The sequence below is a fragment of the Balearica regulorum genome, chromosome 25, assembly GCF_011004875.1.
Source record: "Balearica regulorum gibbericeps isolate bBalReg1 chromosome 25, bBalReg1.pri, whole genome shotgun sequence".
Classification (NCBI taxonomy): Eukaryota; Metazoa; Chordata; class Aves; order Gruiformes; family Gruidae; genus Balearica; species Balearica regulorum.
The window spans coordinates 1,931,858-1,950,969 of NC_046208.1; the positions used below are offsets into that span (position 1 = coordinate 1,931,858).

The 19,112-nt window shown below is 49.1% G+C and overlaps 2 protein-coding genes across 2 annotated transcripts; one reads left to right on the plus strand and one right to left on the minus strand.

The window, feature by feature from the left end:
• Positions 1-5,928: 5,928 nt before the first annotated feature.
• Positions 5,929-7,020, minus strand: LOC104639955 (adenosine receptor A3). Its single transcript, XM_010308164.2, is given in 2 exon segments — positions 5,929-6,287; positions 6,289-7,020. Coding segments are annotated over 2 exon segments (783 nt in total). The 5' UTR covers positions 6,786-7,020; the 3' UTR covers positions 5,929-6,001.
• A 2,747-nt stretch (positions 7,021-9,767) lies between these two features.
• LOC104631119 (adenosine receptor A3) lies at positions 9,768-13,190 on the plus strand. Its single transcript, XM_010308163.2, has 2 exons — positions 9,768-10,391; positions 11,112-13,190. Exons 1-2 carry the CDS (start codon positions 9,922-9,924, stop codon positions 11,704-11,706), a joined length of 1,065 nt encoding a protein of 354 aa, XP_010306465.2. The 5' UTR covers positions 9,768-9,921; the 3' UTR covers positions 11,707-13,190.
• The last annotated feature ends 5,922 nt before the right edge of the window (positions 13,191-19,112 follow it).

The window sequence follows — 19,112 nt, forward strand, 5'->3', positions numbered from 1 at the left end:
GAGCGGACTTGGCATCAAATGGAGTCCTGTGCCGGTTGCTCTGCCTTGACTGTGGCTTCGCCCCTTCCATAGCCACACCCAAAGAAAACCCTAAAAAACTCCAATTCTAATGCAATTCATTTTGAAACACACAAAAATATTATTCATCCAAGCCCCTGTCCCTGCGCTTCTGCCCTGTTTGAACTTCAGGAGCTCCAGCGGCTGACAGCCAGGAGCCGTTTCAGAGCTGCAGCTGCCGCGTCCGGGCTGTCTGGCGGGCAAACCCACCGAGCCGTACTGGTTTGACAGCCCAGGCTCCCTCCTACACAGGCGCTGCGCTCCCTGACGAGCTGAGCAAGAAGAGCAAACACATACGCTCACTCCCAGGTTTCGGGAGGTTTAAAATCCAAAGCCACATAATGCAGCTGAGCAAAACCACGCAAGGAACGTAAGTATCGCACCAGTTCTTGCTGTTTTCTGGGTACAGGTTTTGCGTCTGGAGCATCTCCCCCCGCCCAGGCGCAGGGCGGTGAGTGGCCGGCTGGCCGTGCCCGCAGAGAGCAGCCAGGCAGTCGCTGCGGCGAGCACCGTCCCGGGAAGGGATGCCATCCCCATACATGGAGACGCTGCTGCGGGGGAGCTTTACCGGCCCCCGGGACTTAAAAGGAGCGAAGTTCTTCCCACGGCGGGGCAGGAGCTGGCAGCCTGGTCGGGAGAGGTGCAAACCCACTCGGCAGAAAACATCCCAGGGCAGCCTCCCCGCTCACCCAGCGAGAGTTTGGGGCCATGTTTCCTACAACCGGCAGGTTGTCGATGTGCTGCTCATCCTCGCTGCCGTGCCCTGGGAGTAATGCCGGTTGCTCCACTCCCACTCACAGTGTCCAACAGCAGGGAGGAGGGACAGGCTGTCTCTGCAGGAGATGCCCATGTCACCACGTGTGCTCCTTGAGAAATCAGGCAAAGCCACAAATTGCTGTCTCCCAGCAATTAACATACCCAGAGAATCCCAGCGATGCAGGTTATCCCCGTGCTGCTGTGGTCCTTGTGGCATGCACGCTGTTTATTACCGCCCTGATCTCTCCCGCTGTGAGACCACAGGCTAAGGCTGCGTGGGCTGCGTGTGCCGTGGGCTGTGTGTGCCGTGGGCTGTGTGTGCCGTGGGCTGCGTGTGCCGTGGGCTGTGTGTGCTGTGGGCTGCGTGTGCCGTGGGCTGCGTGTGCCGTGGGCTGCGTGTGCTGCGGGCTGTGTGTGCCGTGGGCTGCGTGTGCTGCGGGCTATACGTGCCGGTGGTGCAGGGGTGCAGAGCAGCGATGCAAAGGGCTGGGGGTCAGTGGGAGCAGAGGCTGGGGGCTCCCACGCTGCCACACGGCCATCCACGGCCAGACACCGGCTGCCACGGGCACCGCTGTGTCTCGCAGCACCATCTGCCGGCTCCGGCCGCAGCTCTGTTAACGGAGTCTGGCGTTTTACACACTCTCCAGCTCTGCCGCTCTGCCTGAAACAACATTCAGGACCAGCCAAGAGTGAGACTACGCACCGCTGGTGCACTGGAGAGCAGTCAGCAGCAGAACGCGTCTGCACCCTTTTCTGGCAGTTCGAAACACTGCGGGTGAGTCACCGGGAGAAATCCCCCAACTTCCAGCACGGTTCAAGCTCAGGGAACAGGATGTGGAAGGGAAGAAGAGCTTTCCAGATTGGATTCTCCACTGACAATTTGCTTTTGACAGCGGTTGAAATCATCTTTGGAACAAAATCTGGATTCTAAGGGCAGTGAACTTTGTCAGCAAAGCTGCATGCGTATTAGGGGGAGAGTTTTCTTCGGGTTTTCCCATCTGTGAGAAATACTGACAGCATTTTTTTAACATCACTGTGCCTCCATAGCCAAGGGGGCGGGTGAAACGATGCCCAAATGGGAAGTTTCAGGAGGAAACCAAAAGGACCCTGCTCCTGCCCAGCCCTTCCCAGCTCACAGAGCACTCTGTCCAGACCAGATTGACCCTCCTCTTTCCATCGTTGGGGAAACTGAGGCATGGAGCAGTGACATGACATTGGTCACCATCGCCAGGCTCCAGGCTCTCATTCTGGCTCCTTATTCACCAGCCCACAATCGCTCTCTGTTAAACCAGATGTGACCCTGCTTCACATTCACATCCTCTCGCTGCTTTGCTCTCGCTTCCTTTCAAGGCAGGGAAGTGCCAGGACAGCACTCGCCACTCACCACCTCTTGGTTTATGAGCTGTTGGGCTTTTTTTCCTTTAAGATAAACATTAAATTGTGATGACCCAGAAAAAAAAAAATCTCCTCTGCACCTCCTGGCACGAGAGCAGAAGCTGCCGGAAAGTAAGGAAAGAGGAATGAGAGCGCGGTGTGTCGATGCCTCAAAGCGACGAGGCCCGGCTGCGGACAGGGCACGCCGCACGAGCACAGGCTCCGGGGGGGGGGCGGCCAGGAGCCCCCAGCCCCAAGCGGGGTGCGCGGGCAGGGCTGCCTGCAAGAATGCTGCCTGGTTCTCCCTGTAATTGTTTTACAGCCCCACCAGAACAAAGGCGGCTGTCGCTGTTGTTGACTCACACTATAAGATCATTGTTGTGGGATCATTTTTTTTTTCTGCATCTGTGTGTCACTTAGAAATACTTTTTTTTTTCCCCAGAAAATCTCTTGTCCTCCCCTCCACCCCCAACGTGAAAAGGGAATCTGTGCTCAAAGCCGCAGCTGAGATTGCAGATAGACTGTTCCCTTCCTGATCCTTATCTCACCAGGATGTAGGAGGATCCTTGGGGAAAAGCTGGAAGCCTTTCGCTGGAACCATCCAAGAAGCGAGCAAGCTGACTACAGCCTTTAAATGGCAAATCCATCAAGTGCTAGGGGACCAGGATCCGAAATGCTGTTTAACCCCATCGAACTACGACATCCCTGGGCTCTGCCACACGGGAGCCGCCCCGGCGCTGAGCTCAACCTGCCCCGGGCTCCTCCTTGAGCCGCCTTCTCTGCAGAGCTCTGCGGGCACCGCTGCGTCAGCTAAGTAACACGATCTAAAAATACACCTTCGAATCCTAATCTAAATCAGAGCCTTAAACTGCTGGCTCACAAACGTATTCCAGCTGCAACCCGCTCACAGGTGGGTAGTTTTGTGCGGCAGCAAATTCACGGCTGAGTTTATGTTGGGGTGCGAGCGCTCCGGGGGTGGCCCCAGCTCCAAGAGTCCAGCCCTGCACCCTGGGCCAGCTGGGTGCCACGCAGCAGGATTGGGAGTAAAAGGTGGTGGGGAACAAAGAGGGGTCTGGTCCTTTTCCCCACCTCAGGCTGGGTCACCCCAGCACTTCTGGACACAGCTCTGAGCTACAGCCCGGAGCTCTCGACAGCACCGCAGCCCCGGGAAGGGCAGAGCCACCCTGGGTGACCAGAGAGGGCTGGGTGTCGGTGGGTGCTGAAGTTCCCAGTGATGGCCATGAACCCAGGGGCTGACAAAGACCGTATCATCCACCTCGGCATCATCCTCCCACTTGTCCAGAGCAGAGTGCTGAGCTGTCCGACAGACTCTCTGCCTTCGCTCGATGGCTGATGCCCACCCGATACCACGGAGGACTGGAAAAATGAATCCTAGATGCCCGTGCAGCCAAGCCTGATCCTTCTTACTCACAGTGTCTCCTGCCGCCAGCCTTATCAGTCTGCACAAGGCGGCCTGCTTCAAATCACGACTGGTTTTATGAAAAAAATCTTACTGTATGTGGCGGCAAATGTGGTCCAAATACTCCAACCACACTGACACAACTAGCAGAAGGATTATATATTATGTCAGCATATATTTATATGTACACACATGCGCGCACACAGAGGATATAGCCATCAGCAGAGATAAGCGGAGGATTGCTAGCACCGATGTACAGAGCTCTGCTGCCTGAGCTCAGCCGTACGTGTCCCTCGGCCTCTCGGCAGAAGCACGATGCATGCTTACGGGGGAGCAAATTGGTAGAAAAGTAAAGGAGGGATCTGGGGTTGGATGCCTGTAAGTAAACAGCGAGAAGGGGAGGGCAGAGCTGGTTTCCACACCAAAACGCTCCCTGATCCCACGCTCCAGCCCCATTTGGCTCCTCTGCGCAGGGAGTGTTTAATCACTTTGCAAGCCATAAAAACCTCCAGCCCAGCGTTTCCTGAGGCTGGGGCTGAAGGAGGGCGGTGGGAGAGCAGCCGAGCGCCCACGGAAGGAGGACGCGGGGCTGCGAGGAGGGATGCAGCACCCACAGCCCCCCCGGGGCGTCCCTGGGCTGGGGGGTGAAGCTGCGCTCGTGTGGGGCAGAGGCAGTGGAAGGGCACAGGCTCGTCCTCCTTTGGTGACAGAGGAGTCGCAGCAGCCCGGCAACCTGGTTCTTTCGTATTTAGGACAGGAAACAGATGCTGCCTGGCGGAGGAAGCATCTGAAGAAAATAAATGCACCTTGTGCTTTCCCCGGCAGGAACCCGGTGGGAACAAGGGGTGCCGGGCGGAAACGCCCCGATTCGGCCCCAGCCAGGGCAGGTGCAGCTCAGCTGGGTTCGATGGCGTCGTCCTCGGCTGCATCAGTGGAGATGGGACCCAAAGGGCTTTTTTCCTTCAGGTCTTTTACTTCTTAGATGCACGGGGAGCTGGGGCAGCGAAGGCACAGATTGGTCACGTACTGGTTGGGAAGGCGATGGTCCCCTCCTCTCGCAGTCACTGCTGCAGCAGCTTCTTGTGCAATCTGGCCTGAGGGTCATGAAACGAGATGATGAAGCATTTCTCACTTCACCTACACCCAGGAAACACAGGCTCGGTGTACCACGCAGTCTGGGTATGAAGCAAGACCCCTTCGCTCTGCTCAGCGACAGGTTTCCAGTCCCAGGTCGCACACCTACAGAGGCGCGTGGACACAGGTTTACTGAAGACAGGCGTTCTTCCGAACACATCTCCAGTCCACAGCTGCTAGAAAGGACAGACAAAAAGAAACCCAACAGTCTGTGCCCTAGTAGGACCAGCAGTGTTGCAGGCATCTTTTACACAGGAACAGTGTCCCCATGGGAAAGCACTTGCCTTCTAAGAAAAAGCTATGGGAAGATCTAATGCTATTACATTTTATGGACGGGTGCAAACAAAACCTTGCCCGAAGGCTGCTCGTTTCCCCTTCATTCCAAAGCATCTTTCCACAAGTGGGTGCTGCTGTCCCATTGAGCCCGGTCAGAGTATTTTCAGACCACGAAGCACCCTCCTGGCAGCAGCTGGCCTCCCAGCCCGGCCGGGCTCCTCCTGACTGCATTTTGCTGTGCTGCTCTTTGTGCAACCAGAATCTGGCAGCCAGGGTCCGGCTTCTTGTTACGTCCTATAGTACCTCAGGGTTTATAGAGAGGTTTGTTCTGTGGCTGCATGCCAGAGCATTGCTTTGTAGCTCCACCAATGTGAGAAACAGTTTCCTTAAATAGAGCTGAAAAGACAAAGCAAAAACACTTGAAGGAAGAGCCCTTAGCAGGGGCAAAAGTAATGCCAAAGGCTACTGTCAGCTCTCCTCTCAACCTGCTAGAGTCAAGCGTGCCCGTGGGCTGCGTGCAAGCGCCCGGCACCGCGTTTCATGGCCAGCCTGAGCTTCTGCAGAGCTGGCTCCTGCCCCAGCTCACCCTGCAGCTCCAGAAAGATTTGGGCCAGCCCAAGAGAGAAGGCCAGGGCTTGAGAAATGGGTACCCCGGGAGGGTGAGGAGGAGCCCGCCCCTTGGCAGGGCTGGGACCGGGACCCGGACCGCGGGGAACCGCTGCCACCTCCCGGCAGCTGCTGCCTGGCACCGGGCTCGGCCAAAGCCCTGCCGCAGAGCCCAGCAATGCTGCTCATTAATTAACGGAGCAACGCTTATTAACGGAGCAACGCGAACCTGCCCCCCCGGCAGGCAGCAACTCCCCCGTCGAGCTACCACTCTGCTCCAAACCCCTCACACCTTTTACCTCGGAAATGCAAAGGGTTGTGATTGTTTGGGGAGTTAGATAGGAAGCTGGACTCGACATCGTGCTGCCCAGAGCTTAATTAGCTGAACGCAGAAATATGCACACAATTGTTGCTCCAGAATGCACGATCTGAGAAATGCATCTTGGTGTCTGTGCCATCGTCACCCCAGTTGTTGCTCCCACGCTGTTGCAGCCATCCGGGACAAACCGATGAGCGGGGCACAGCTCGGATGGTGCTCACTCCCAGCTGCTCCGCTGTGCACTCTGCACTAGAAATAACCGACTCCAACTTCTGGAGCGGGATGTAAGTCCTCAGAATGAAAGCGTGTGTTTCTTTGAGCTTCTGTATTTCGAAGGCACAGACTCATGGCTGAGATGGCATGAGACAGCGGGATGCCCAGGTACATCAGAGGCTGCGGGATGGTGCAGGAGGGGCAGAAGTATGAAATGCAGTTCAGGATGTCTAGGTGCAGCCGGGACACTGCAAACAAGATGAGGATGAGGGCCAGATATTTGGCCATTTTGTATTCTTTCCCACAAACTCTTCCTCCTCCTGGAGGACTTGCTGAGCTCGGGCGTAGTTTTATCCCCACGATGTAGATAATCTCAGTGTAGAGGGCACACATGATGAGCAAGGGAAGGAGGAACCAGGTGAAGAAGCCGAAATACACCACATAATCCATTCTCATCACAGCCAAATGGTGACACTTGGTGTAGCTCCAGTTGCCTGTGTGCTGGTTCCATCCCAGCATGGTGACCAGCCCCACCAGCACAGACACGAGCCAACAGAGTCCCAGAACCACACAAATCCTTTTCTTCATGACAGCTGCCCTGTACCTGGGTGGGCAAGAAGCACCAGCCATGTTAGATGTGATCCTTCAGAAAAAGAACTACAACATTCAGGAACCTGGGTTTTTAAGCACTGATTTCTGGTTGGCCTAATTCAAGTTAAGCACAGATCAGTGCAGTTGGTCCTTAGCAGCTTCTAATATTTAAAATGTATTTTGAAACTACAGGGGAACCTCCAGACACTCACCGATCCCTTTTAAATGAGAATGCACAGATGCAGGATCAAACCCTTTCCTCAGAAAGGCTAGTTCATTTCTGACTCGCATCAGTAGAGCAGTATGGTTTCTCCCAGGGGAAAATCTAAAGACCACCATCCTATCCACACTTCAAGTATATACACATTTATGAGCAACCCTTCCCCGACTCTCTGTAGCTTAAGATTTTTCAGGCATTGCTGAATTTCCAGGAGTGCCCAGACTGCTGGTACTCTGCTGCCTACACATTGGGAACTTCTGCCTTTGTGCGAGTTTCAGAGAACCAAGGATGCCCAAGAAGCCCTCTGATGCTGCAGATAAGGGAGAAGGAAAATGTAAGGGAGGAGAGAAATGGGGAAAAAAACGATGAAATGGGACCTTTGCCCAGACTCACCTGGTCGGCAGCTTCACTCGCAGGTACCTGCTGACTGCAATGGTCAGGGGAGACAGGATGAAGGCATGAGAAAAGATCAGCATCAGGCAGCACATGCAGTAGGAATGGATGATGACTCCCAGGCTCACCATGACAGCCAGCGGCGTGACAAGGATCCCTGTGGCAATGTCAGTGAGTGCCAGGGAAACGATGTAAAAGGTGGTGATCTTCTGAAGAGCTGGGTTCAGCTGCACTGCCCAGATCACCAAGGCATTGCCCACCACTGCAAATATCCCAGTAACAGACTCCATCACGATATAGATCACATCCAGGTTGTCTACTGACATTTGGACATCTGAGGCTGTTTACATCCAAAATTAAGAAATCCTGTGCAGAATTATCTTTTCCTCCCTCTCCAACAGCCAGGTCAGAAGCCAACTCCTCCCTGATCTGCCTTAAGTCCCTCATCCAGAATTTTATGCACTTTCCAATCTGCACACACAATTCACTTTTTAAAGATGAGAAAAACTGTCCACGAAGATCCATTTATCAGATCTTCATAACAAACCCTGTAACATCTTTCTGTCTCCTTGAGGTTTTAACACACTTTCATAGGTGTTTGTAGAAGAGTCAACTATATACAGCAGCAGCATCACACTATGAACAAACCACATGCACAGCTATATGGCACTGCAGCTATCTTTGTCCATCTCTGAGCTGCTTTAAAGCTTGCTCAGTCTATACTACATGCGGTGTAGGCGTAGCATCAGAGAAAATAGGGCCAAGGGACCTTGAGTGATCTACTCCATTCCCCTGCCACAAAGAAGGGGTGTGGAGGACAAATGTGAAGACACTCAGCTGGATTTTGGGCGAGCAAGAGGCAAACGGAGGGAGAAACATTTCCTTCTGACTCAGTTACACAAGCTGCTCCCTAAGGCCCCACGCAGCGCCAAGTTTTGTTCTCAGGAGCTGCCTTTGCCGCAGGCACAGGGCAGCAGAGGACGGTGGGCCCGGTTAAAGCCCCTACAACTCAGCTTGGCAGTAGCTGTCTCTCTGAGTGGCATCTGGCTGCAGCCACAGGAGTCGATGACAGAAAAAGGAAGCTGGCAGCTGAGGTCGAGAGATGATGCACAGCAAGTGGAGGAAGTGGGGAGCACTCTTACCCAAGCGTGGCTGGCAGCCAGGAGGACACAGATATTTCCCACGTCTGCTCAAAGCTGCAAAGTGCTGGCTGCCTGCTCCTTACCAGGTACTTCCTGGAGAAGTAACTCGTTCAGCTTACAAAAGCCTAGCGCACATGCTAGCTGTGACCTTGCAATGCCTCTCCTGGGATTTATCTCCTGCACCCACAAATATCCTGTGTCAGATTTGATTAGAAAACCAGTACAGCCAAGTTCAGTTGCAGACTGGGACTGTTTATAGACACTTCACCATTTTCCCAGCAGTAATTCCAACAAAATGCCCCCCCCCACCAGGGAGCAAGAAGCACTTACACTGATTTCAAAGAAGCAGAATTTGTCCAACTCTCTTGATAGCAGAGAATAAAGAAGTGTCATTTATTTCTGGCTTTGTTTCCTCCCAGGACTGATTTCACTTCCCCACCCTCAGTTTTGCCAGAAAGTTGCGTGGAAGAGATGGAGGACTCAGTGTCCAGGAAACCAAATATTACCCATATTTGCTGAAGGCTTCGTTACACTAATATGGCACATTCCACCTAATTGTTCACTTTTGTTTGCTCATTCCTGGAAAGCGTGCATTTCTGTTTATCCAAGAGCCAGGCTGCCCTGCGACTCACAGCCTGACACAAGCTCACATCTTTGCATCTCTTCTCAGTTTCATCTGGAACGGGAGCAGCTCCCCCACTGCAGACCCCCGTCGAGGAGCAAGGCACCACGCGCTGCCGAGCTCACCCGCAGCAAGTGGATCGCAGCTTTCGCACCCCCTATTTCACATCACAGACCTTTCCTCGTTTTCTCTGTCTTCTATAAACAAAGCATAGGAAAGTATGACACTCTCTGAACCTGACTTGGTTGGTCATCATACCGATTTCTAGTGGAAATAAGGGCTTTCACTGAAAATGTCACCTAATTATGACAGCGTTCTTGTCAGACTGAGAAAGGTCCAAGTAAAGAGTGTTTTTCATCTACCTCAGGGCCTTAACTGAAATGGTATATTCTGAATTAAATCAAGTATTGGAATTTAACAAAAAACCCTTCTAACATTCTCTGAAGTGTCTCATTTCCTATAGTGACTATCTCAATCAGATAAGCGGTATTTGCACAGTCAACTCTGGTTACAGTTCTCTTCTAAACCTGTGGCTTTAGAAGAGGAAGCAGTTTACAACTGCAAACATTTATACGTTGCTGGTAAGCAGGTTTGTGGAAGCTTTTCCATTATTTTTTTTTTTCCTTAAAAGTAGATTTCCAAAGTATTTTACTGGTACTGGGCTGCTAAAGGGATGCTGTGAGCTTCAGGGGATGCATCCAGAGCGGGGAACATTTGCTGGAAGCTAAAGTATTTGCAGCTCTGTGGGAAGGCAACAGCTGATTTGCTGCCCAAGTGCTGAGGATGTGAAATAACTGGATGAGGTTTGCATGGCAGAGAGCCACTAGAAGTGGCACTGAGTGCCAGATACGAGGGCATCGATGCCCATGCTCCCTTCCGCAGCTCGAGCCAGGGTGGGAGCATCTCCAGGAACTCGCCATGCCAAACGACAGCCTGGCGCTGAACAGCCTGGATGGGATTTACATCGGTATCGAGTGCTTGGTTGCTTTATTTGCCACTTTGGGTAACATCCTGGTCATCTGGGCAGTGAAGCTGAACTCGACATTTCAGAACATGACTCTCTACTTCATCGTTTCCCTGGCGCTGGCTGATATCGCGGTGGGGACCCTTGTCATGCCCTTGGCCATCGTGGTGAGTCTGGGCATCAGCGTCCACTTCTACACCTGCCTGTTTATGTGCTGCCTGATGGTGGCTTTCACTACCGCGTCCATCCTCTCCCTCCTGGCCATCGCAATCGACAGGTACCTGAGAGTGAAGCTGCCAACCAGGTGAGTGCTGGACCACCACGGGTCCCTCCACTTGCCCCGCTCCTGCCAGCTTTCCCATACCCAGCCTCTGCCCCATAGGTGCCACCTCCTCTCTCCTCCTTAACTCAGCCCTTTTCTAACAAATATTCACTCTAAATGCATGCTTGCACATGGAGAAAATACCTGTGCCTAAAAGCCTACCAGAGACCAGCTACCTAGAGCAGGAACCACCCTCTGCAGCTAATGATGCTAGAAATGCAAGCTAGAAACGCAAAGCATAACCTCAGGCATGAAAGAAGTCGTATTTTTTATGGGGAAAGGACCTATAAAATTGAAGAATGAAAGAACAGTTTGGTCTTGCAAATGACAAACTAGATGTAAAGAGTAAGGTACACCTAAGGAAGCTGAGAAATAAGATAGGACTGCTAATAGTAGAAAAACTGGATCTAGGCAAGAGGAGCACTAAGATCATAATGAAACGAGAAACAAAATAGTTGAAGACATCCAATTATAAAGAGGGGAAGTTAAACATGGGTCATCTTATGGGTGCTGCAAAGTAACGGTTAAAAATGAAGAGTTAGGGCTTGTCTCAAGATTTCATTCGCGCCCTCCCGCCCCCCAAGCTAGTGCTCCATTTTGTGACAATGAACCTGTATTATTTGAACACGCAAGTTCTTAAAACCATCCTTAACTATTTTAAATGCTTCTGTTTAACACGACCTGGGCTTTCTTCCCCAACAGATATAAAATAATCACTACAGAGAGAAGAGTGTGGTGGGCGCTGGGTTTGTGCTGGTTTGTGTCCCTGCTGGTAGGGTTAGTCCCTATGTTTGGATGGAACAACATAGAACCAAGAACCTCTGACTTTCTCGTGTGTCAATTTATGTCTGTGATGAGGATGGATTACATGGTATATTTTAGCTTCTTCACATGGACCCTTGGCCCTCTGCTCATCATGTGTGCTCTGTACATTGAAATCTTTTACATCATCCGGAAAAAGCTCAGTCAAGGTACAACCAACGCGAGAGGGGCTTTTTACGGACAGGAGTTCAAGATAGCCAAATCTCTAGCACTTGTTCTCTCCCTGTTTGCCATATCCTGGTTGCCTCTGTGCATTCTAAACTGCATTTCCTATTTTTACCCTGGACGTCAAATCCCCAAGAGTTTGATGTACTCAGGAATCCTGTTATCCCATGTCAATTCTGCCATGAACCCCATTGTCTATGCTTGCAAGATAAAGAAGTTCAAAAACACATACCTTTTAATTTTAAGGACCTATCTCCTGTGCAAAAAACCAGACCCAGTTCTTACAGAGCAAACAGACCAACAGTCATAAATAAAGAATGTTGACCTGCCAGTATATACCATACCATTGATTAACCACTTTGTTTTCTTAAGAAACTCGTGGGAAAATGGATGTTCCGTTTCATCTATTCCCACTCTTGCATAAACTGTTTTATGATAAGGGCAAACTCCTCTTACTCAATCCAATGCACATTTGACATTAAGCTCCAAAGGATCGTTTATGATTCTTCTGCAATACTGTACCCCGGAGAATTCTGCTTGTTGGTTGCTGTACCAAGCCCACAGCTTCCAGGCAAGCATCTTCATTTAACAGGACCTTCCAGTTTTTATTTATTGGCTTGAGCATTATTATTTGGTGGACCAGCAACCCAAAGTCCTGTTATCAAGGCAGATTTTTTTGCTCCTAGTTCCCCAGCTCGGACCCACGGACAGCTGGTAAAAACAGTGCATGTTCATTTTGAGCTTTAACTCAAGACTGAGAGCTCTTTTTGTTATAATTTTGATTTCTCTTTTTGCCCATTCATAGGCCCTTTCTTACACACAGCCAGACTTGCCCTGACTTTTTTTTGTCCAGTAGCACCCGCCCAATATAACTACAGCGTCTCCTGTGACACCTCTACTGGCAGATGAACAACCGTGTTGTCACACTACCCTCACCCACTGCTGACCACCTCGGCTGAAAGGCCAAAAGCTGCACTGGCTTTGGTGACCCCCCTCTTCTTTGGAGGAGATCCTATCAGTGGGAGACTTCCATTGCCTTTAAATCAAATGCTCACCCCAGAAGCCTGCAGAATTGACCTCAGAGCACCAGGCAAGAGCCGAACTGCTGAACACACTGAAGCTATTCACTAACGAGAGATGCTGGGGACAGGCAGCCTGCCAGGAACAGATGACTGTCAAAAAATAAACTACTGATTTAAGTTCTTTCCTCCTTTCCCAGCTCCTTAACCAAGGCCAGAATCGACTATCCATAAACCATCAAGGATGTATTTTCCTGATTTTTTACTGAAAACATCCATTTTTGTGATTCTTTCTGCGCAGCATATTCTCCCTACAATCACAAACTGTTTTCATAACACCTGATTTAAATGTAATCTGCTGCAAGTCTCCTTTGTAAACCTGAAGAACAGTTGCTCTTTTTTGTAGCAACCTGTTACAGCTCTGAAGACTATTCTAAAGGTGTACTCTAAATATGTGCCTAGATATGTCTTCATATGAAATCATTTCAAAATACAGAAGAGATACTTAAGACAAATTTTGCCCAGTGTCGGGTTTTTTCCATAAGGATTGGCTGGGTCTGCTGCAAAATAGGATAAACGTGTTACTTGTTGTTAGTAATACAGCGGTTAGCAAGCCAGGCATGTCCTCACCACCCTTGCTTACACCCTTTGTCATCTCTGTCAATTTAGACTATAAATTTGAGTCTGGTCAACTTGTGCTGCAGTCAGTGTTGTCACATTTTTGTGAATAATAATAATAATAATAAATATTAGATGGATTTTACATTAATTCAGCCTGCTCATCTCCCACAACAATAAAAAAAAACCAGCACGCATGAAATCTCCACATTGTTTTAGTCGGTGTCCTGACTGGGATGGCACAGAAATTGCAGTAAATATTACACCCTAGCTCACACAGCCTGTTTTTAGGGAACATGGGTCAAACTGAAAATAGGCCATTAAAGGCCAGGCTCTTTTTTCTCCACCTTTAATATTTAAAGTGGTCTGGAAAAAGCAGAAAAGAGAGTGCAGAGTTCTGTTATTTTTCTCAGAAAGTGTTGGCATCTGCTCCTTTGGCTGAGATCAGACATCTAAATTAATTATCTGATGTAACTCTTGTCACAGGCCAAAGCTCTGCCCTGTTACACAGTTCAACTCTATTAATAAACAGACCAGCAAAGGAAGTCACTGCCTAAGTACATCAGTATTTTGCTACATGACCTCTCATTATCGGGTGATAGAACTGATTGCTTTCAGCAGAAAACCGGGTCCCACCTAAAGAGCAGAAAATTACTCATTAGAATGACACACAGCAAACTTCGCCTATGTACAAAGACATTGAGAAAAGAGGGAACAGCACTGCACCAAATTCCTAGCAGGCTGCCTGACAAACTCCGAGAGAACAAGGGATAAGGATACAAAGAACAGAAACCGAGAGGACTGAGAGCAGGGGAAGCTGCTCTGCCTTCTGGAAGCGAGCTGCAAAAGAAAGCCATCTCAGCAAGCTGGCTGACCTGCTCAGCTCCCCGAGAGGGAACCCCAGGCAACAGCTCACCTTCCAGCGATGGGGCAAGACGCTCCCCACAGCTGGACCCAGCCTCTCTCCGTAAGGCAACCAGAGGAGCAGCTGGAAAATCTTCATGAGGGTCTAAGTCCCTGGTTCTCGCTTCCAGCAGTTACTCTGGAAACAGCAGTGGCTTCAGCCCCAGGCAGAGATCAAACAGGCTGCATGATGCTTAAACTAGATGGGACGGTGGGTGAAGGCACGTGCCAACAGTCCACGTGTATACAAATATCACTCGGGGAGAGCAAAGGATTTAGCTCTCCTGTGAGAGCTGACCCATTGCTGGCTGAGGGAAATTCAGCCTGACAGTCACGTCATCATCACTGCTGTAACTCTAATAATCCATCCCTTTAACATTGCAACCAGATGATCAATTCCAAAATGTCAGGGAATACCTGAGGCCACTACTGTCCATGCATCCTTCAAAGCACCGTTTAACCCATGAGCTGTTTCCACCCAGACAATTTGTACTGGCCTTTCCCATACCCAGGCAAATTCCTTGCAAATTCCTGCTGTGAAAGCTTGTCTTTAGGGAGACCACAAGTACAAACACCTCTAGCAGAAATCTACTGAAACAGTGAAAATGGGATAGCCAGAACAGCGAAACAGAGGACACACAGCCCCTCCTCAATTTTGATTAGCAGATGCAATCGTCCCAAACTCCTCTAGCTGTCTATAAGACAAAGGGTTGTCTGATGGCTACCATGAAAACCTGGGTACGACTACACAGAACTCTTGGCACGGCAAAGAGAGAGACAGAGGGATGCTCTGGGACTCGTTAGCAGCCGCACCACAAACGAGGTTCTCTGTCACCCTCCATCTCCAAGGGCTGTGCCACACTTGGCTCTGTAGGTGGGCGCACAAAGCGGCTGCGCTGCGATTGGCAACGTTTCACAAAGTACAAGAGATGGTTGTGCGAAGTCTCGGTACAATTCACGGTGAGGAAACATCTCTATGAAAAAACCCAACATCATCACACCTGGTCTTGGGGGGGGGGAGGGAGGGGAAACCTTTTGTGAATCACCTTTTCTTCTAACTTCTAATACTTCTAACACAGGATCTAACAGTATCTAACACAGGAAGGTAGCTTTTTTTTTTTTTTTTTTTTTTGGTATAGTGCATTAACATTTGTGCAAGCCAGGTAAATTTTCAGCCCTTCTTATTTCTCAGTTGCTGTCAGGCAGCAGAGTAACATTGTTATTAATTTTAAACAAAAAAAAAAATTGTGCACCAACCACAATCATCCCTCACAAACCTCTCAGCAGCTGCACATTTTGAGGAGTAATATGGTATTTTCTCTATTAAATAGTGCTTGCGGAAATTGCCATGACTGAAGACAAGCACATAATAGCAAAACAAAGACCACAAGTTCTACTCCCGACCCTGTAGAGCAGTCAGCAGCCTTACCCACAACGCCTCTCAAGCCAGATTTCAGAACATAACGGTGCTTGTGCATCTGCTTTTCAGTGGTCCCCCAGACTTCCCCCAGCTTCTGCAGTCCCGAAAGCAGGACACTCCAACAGAGCTGGCAGACGTGGAGCCACTGCTCTGCTAACTGCTTGTTGGAAAGTCACCAAACGTACATCTCGGCTGAGCTAAATCCAGCTGCTTATCTGTGGTTTTGTGCTGCCAGTCTCACTCCTCTGAAGCCTCTCAGACATCAGACTTGCTGTCTACAGCTGCAGCACGCAGGAGGCTGTAGGACCTGGGACACCTCTCCTGCCTAAGAGATGCCTCTAGAGAGGTGTTTACAACAGCCCGCATGCAAACATCTGCATTTTACAGAAAAAAGAAATACCTGCAAGAACCTGATGCTCTCTGATGACCAGAACCAAGGAGGCTTCTGAAGCCCAGAGGGCTGAGGCAGCAGGAAAGTTCGCTCCCGTTCAGCCTTGCAGGAGAAGCGCTGAACAACTGATGGAGATGACCGTACTTCCTCCAACAACAAACCTGCCGTCTGTGGGCACAGGAATGTGCAGAGAAGCTTCTCTGTGGCTGCTAAGACTGAGTTGCTAGTGGTAACTTATTCCCCAGTTTACGAAAAGGGGATGATTTTTAACTTTTTACAGTAATTTTAGAACACTGTCCATAATAACACACAAATGGACATGTCCAGAAATTTTGACTGTCACACTGTGATTGTGCATTTCTTTTACGTGGCCCAATCAGGAAGCAAACATTTGCATACAAACATTTCATTATCACAACTTCAGTAAGCAGCAAATAACTAATCAGAGCACTTGGCAATCAAAAAAACCAAGAAAAACACTATGCTCAGTGACAGAAGAGGAAAACAAGGCCACAGACATGAATAAATACAGAGAAACATTTCCATTTTTCAGTTCTCTTTGGTACTTCAAAGCAATAGCAAACACACAAATGCAAACTTTACAAGTGCATTGTACGGACTCACTGAGATCTCGACAGATGAGGAAATACGGTATAAAAAGCAATTTGTCCACAACCATCGGCAGGCAGTTTGTTACAGGAGACATTAGTTTCCCCTTAAAACTGCTAAACAAGCTGACGTTACATACGGCAGTGCCGGCATTTCTCAGATCGCTATATGCCTTGATATAACTTCTGGCAGCATTTGATGTTCAGAAAGTGCAAGCGTCTTCATTTCACTAACAACTTCATCATCACACAGCCACTGGTGTCCGAGTCCGCTGGAAGACCACAGTGCTGTAGGCAACCTCATTCTGGGGATGTGAAAGAAGCCATGAACGTTAGAGAGTGTGCAAGCATTGCATTTCAGCATGCATTTCCTGCTTTTAATTTGTCCTCAATGCTACGCGCTGTAAGTGGTCAAAGTCTGTCCCTGCGCGTGGGAAAGGAGTAAACGCTATGCTGGATCAGACCAGTTGTTAGTCTAGCTCAGGATCCTGGGTTGATTCTGCGTTAGGGGCTTCTAAAGAAGCAGTATCCTGAAGGAAAACTGCAGAAATGCTTGCCCTTTAAAAGCATTTTCCTCTAACCTGCCTAATTAGTGGTTTAGTTAAGTCCCAGAATCCTTGAAAGACATGAAGAGTTTGGCGTTTGAGCCCTGTGATAACAGAGAAGGAACATTTTTCCTCTTACTGTCCAGGTACCTACTCAGGTAATTCCCTAAACTACATACACAGGCTGAAGCCTTGGATGCACAAAAGAAAGTGCTTAGCCTTAGTCAAAAGAACTGTTGACTAACACTCGAGTCTTGCAAGAACAAACCTCTTTTCTCCTCCCCCTCCCAAATTAATATTTACCATTCTATATAGAATCTGAAGTCTCTGCATAAAGTATTAGAAATAATAATAGTGACCTTTACCTGGATGTTCTTAGCAGATTCCTCAGTCACTGTCTGGGAGGAAACTTGCTCTTGTAAATTTTGGTGGGATCTCTTACACTCTAGGAAGGAGAGGGATACCAGTCTCACCTGGTGTTTAGAGACAGCAGCCCAAGAGAGGCGCAAGAGCAGCGCCAGAGAGCGTGTGGCTTAGACCTAGCTTGTAAAAATCCATCATAGACCTTCACCGCAAAGCCAGCAGTTTGGCAGCCCAAGTCCCTGCCCACCTCTCAGAAGAGCCTAGGATGAAAGTGACTGACCGATTTGGTGAGAACACTGGCGTGGCTAGTGGTAGGACAAAAAATACCTCAAACCAAATGCAACCAACAAAACCCACCGCAACTCATCAGTGCTAAAGTTAATTCCTCCATGAAAACAGCCCCAGGGATGATTCATGAGGAGTTACTGCCAGGAATGACCTGTTCATCAATACATTAATTAATCAAGGGAGACATCATTTGAGCCTCATTCAAAGTAACTTCTTTAGAGGTTACTTTGAAACCCTAGCACTGTAAAATGTAGCCCAAAGAGCACGGAAACTCGGCTCCATCCACATTAAGATGCGCAGCACAAGGTGTTAAGTGCTTCTCTGCCACAAGGTCTGAATCATCACGCTGCTGTTGCTCCCTCTACTCTGCCACTTACTTTTTCTGAAGAGGCAGATGATCGCAAAAACCACAGCAGTTGATAGGATGCCAGAGATAAAGGCTAGCAATATGTAGAGTATTTCATGGCTGTTGATACACAGAAAATAGCATCAGAATCTCCAGTTTTAAAGGAGGTGTTGAAGAATCAGTAGTGCTCAAATTCACCAAACTTTACGGAATATGATACAGCATTTCTCCCAAGCCCCATCACATTAAAAGGTAGGTATCTGCATTAAGGGCCACTATGAATTCAGTATCTAGTGCACAGACTAGGAAATTTTAAGCAACCTTTTACTATTACATGTAACTCCTCCCTTACAGAGGGAGTCTGCAGTCTCAGGGAACTCTGAAGTCAGGAAATAAAGGTGGAGCATTTACTTATCAAACCAGCAGTTGACTTCTGAAGCTTTTAAGCCAGCCGCAGATGTATATACAGTGGTAGGTACAGTGACAGTAGTGGGGATAGGTTTTGGGGTAACTGGAAGCAAAAAGAAAAAAATCAAAACCTGGTTTTAAAATGTGTTAATTTCTCCAGTAATATTACAAGCAACAAGAACTACATAGAGGCATGCACCTACTCAAGTAAGTATTATTATCATTAAGGGCTTAAAGTGGTAACACCAGACAGAAAAATTTAGTTGTTCATACTATTTCTGTCCCACAGCAGCCTTTGGCAGCCACGCAGTTCTTCCCCAAAAGTGTACATCTCCTGCTGAGCTACCCCCCAGTGGCCCTGTTGGAGCCAAGACAATACCAACTTAGTCAAGAATATGGCATCTAAAAAAAATTTCTTAAAGAAGAAAATACCTGCATTTGTTTTTGAGGTACCACCTCCCATTCTCGCCAAACACTAATGAACAGTAAGAGAAGCTAAAAGGAGGGGAGGGGGGGAAAAAAAGTTATATTTATACGCATATACGTACATAGACACTAGAGCAAACCAAACCTGTCATCCTCTTCCAACCCACGGACTTTATTCAGCTTCTATCAGCATTTCACACATCTTACACAAAGCCATAGCAGCAAACCCAGCAATTACTCAGCATGAAGCCTACTTCCCAATGTCTCGTTCCTGTCTACGCACGGTCACCACACCGTGATGAACGTGCTGCCGTCTTTCCCAAGGATGGAGTCTGTTCAGTAACTACAAAAGCACCCGCACTTGGGCTTTTGCAGCGGCTA

What these genes read in the sequence shown, in the direction of transcription:
- LOC104631119 (XM_010308163.2), top strand. Translation starts at nt 9,922, where the DNA reads ATGAGGTTTGCATGGCAGAGAGCCACTAGAAGTGGCACTGAGTGCCAG. An exon ending in AGAGTGAAGCTGCCAACCAG is followed by an intron (nt 10,392 to 11,111) that starts GTGAGTGCTGGA and finishes CTTCCCCAACAG; the next exon opens with ATATAAAATAATCACTACAG.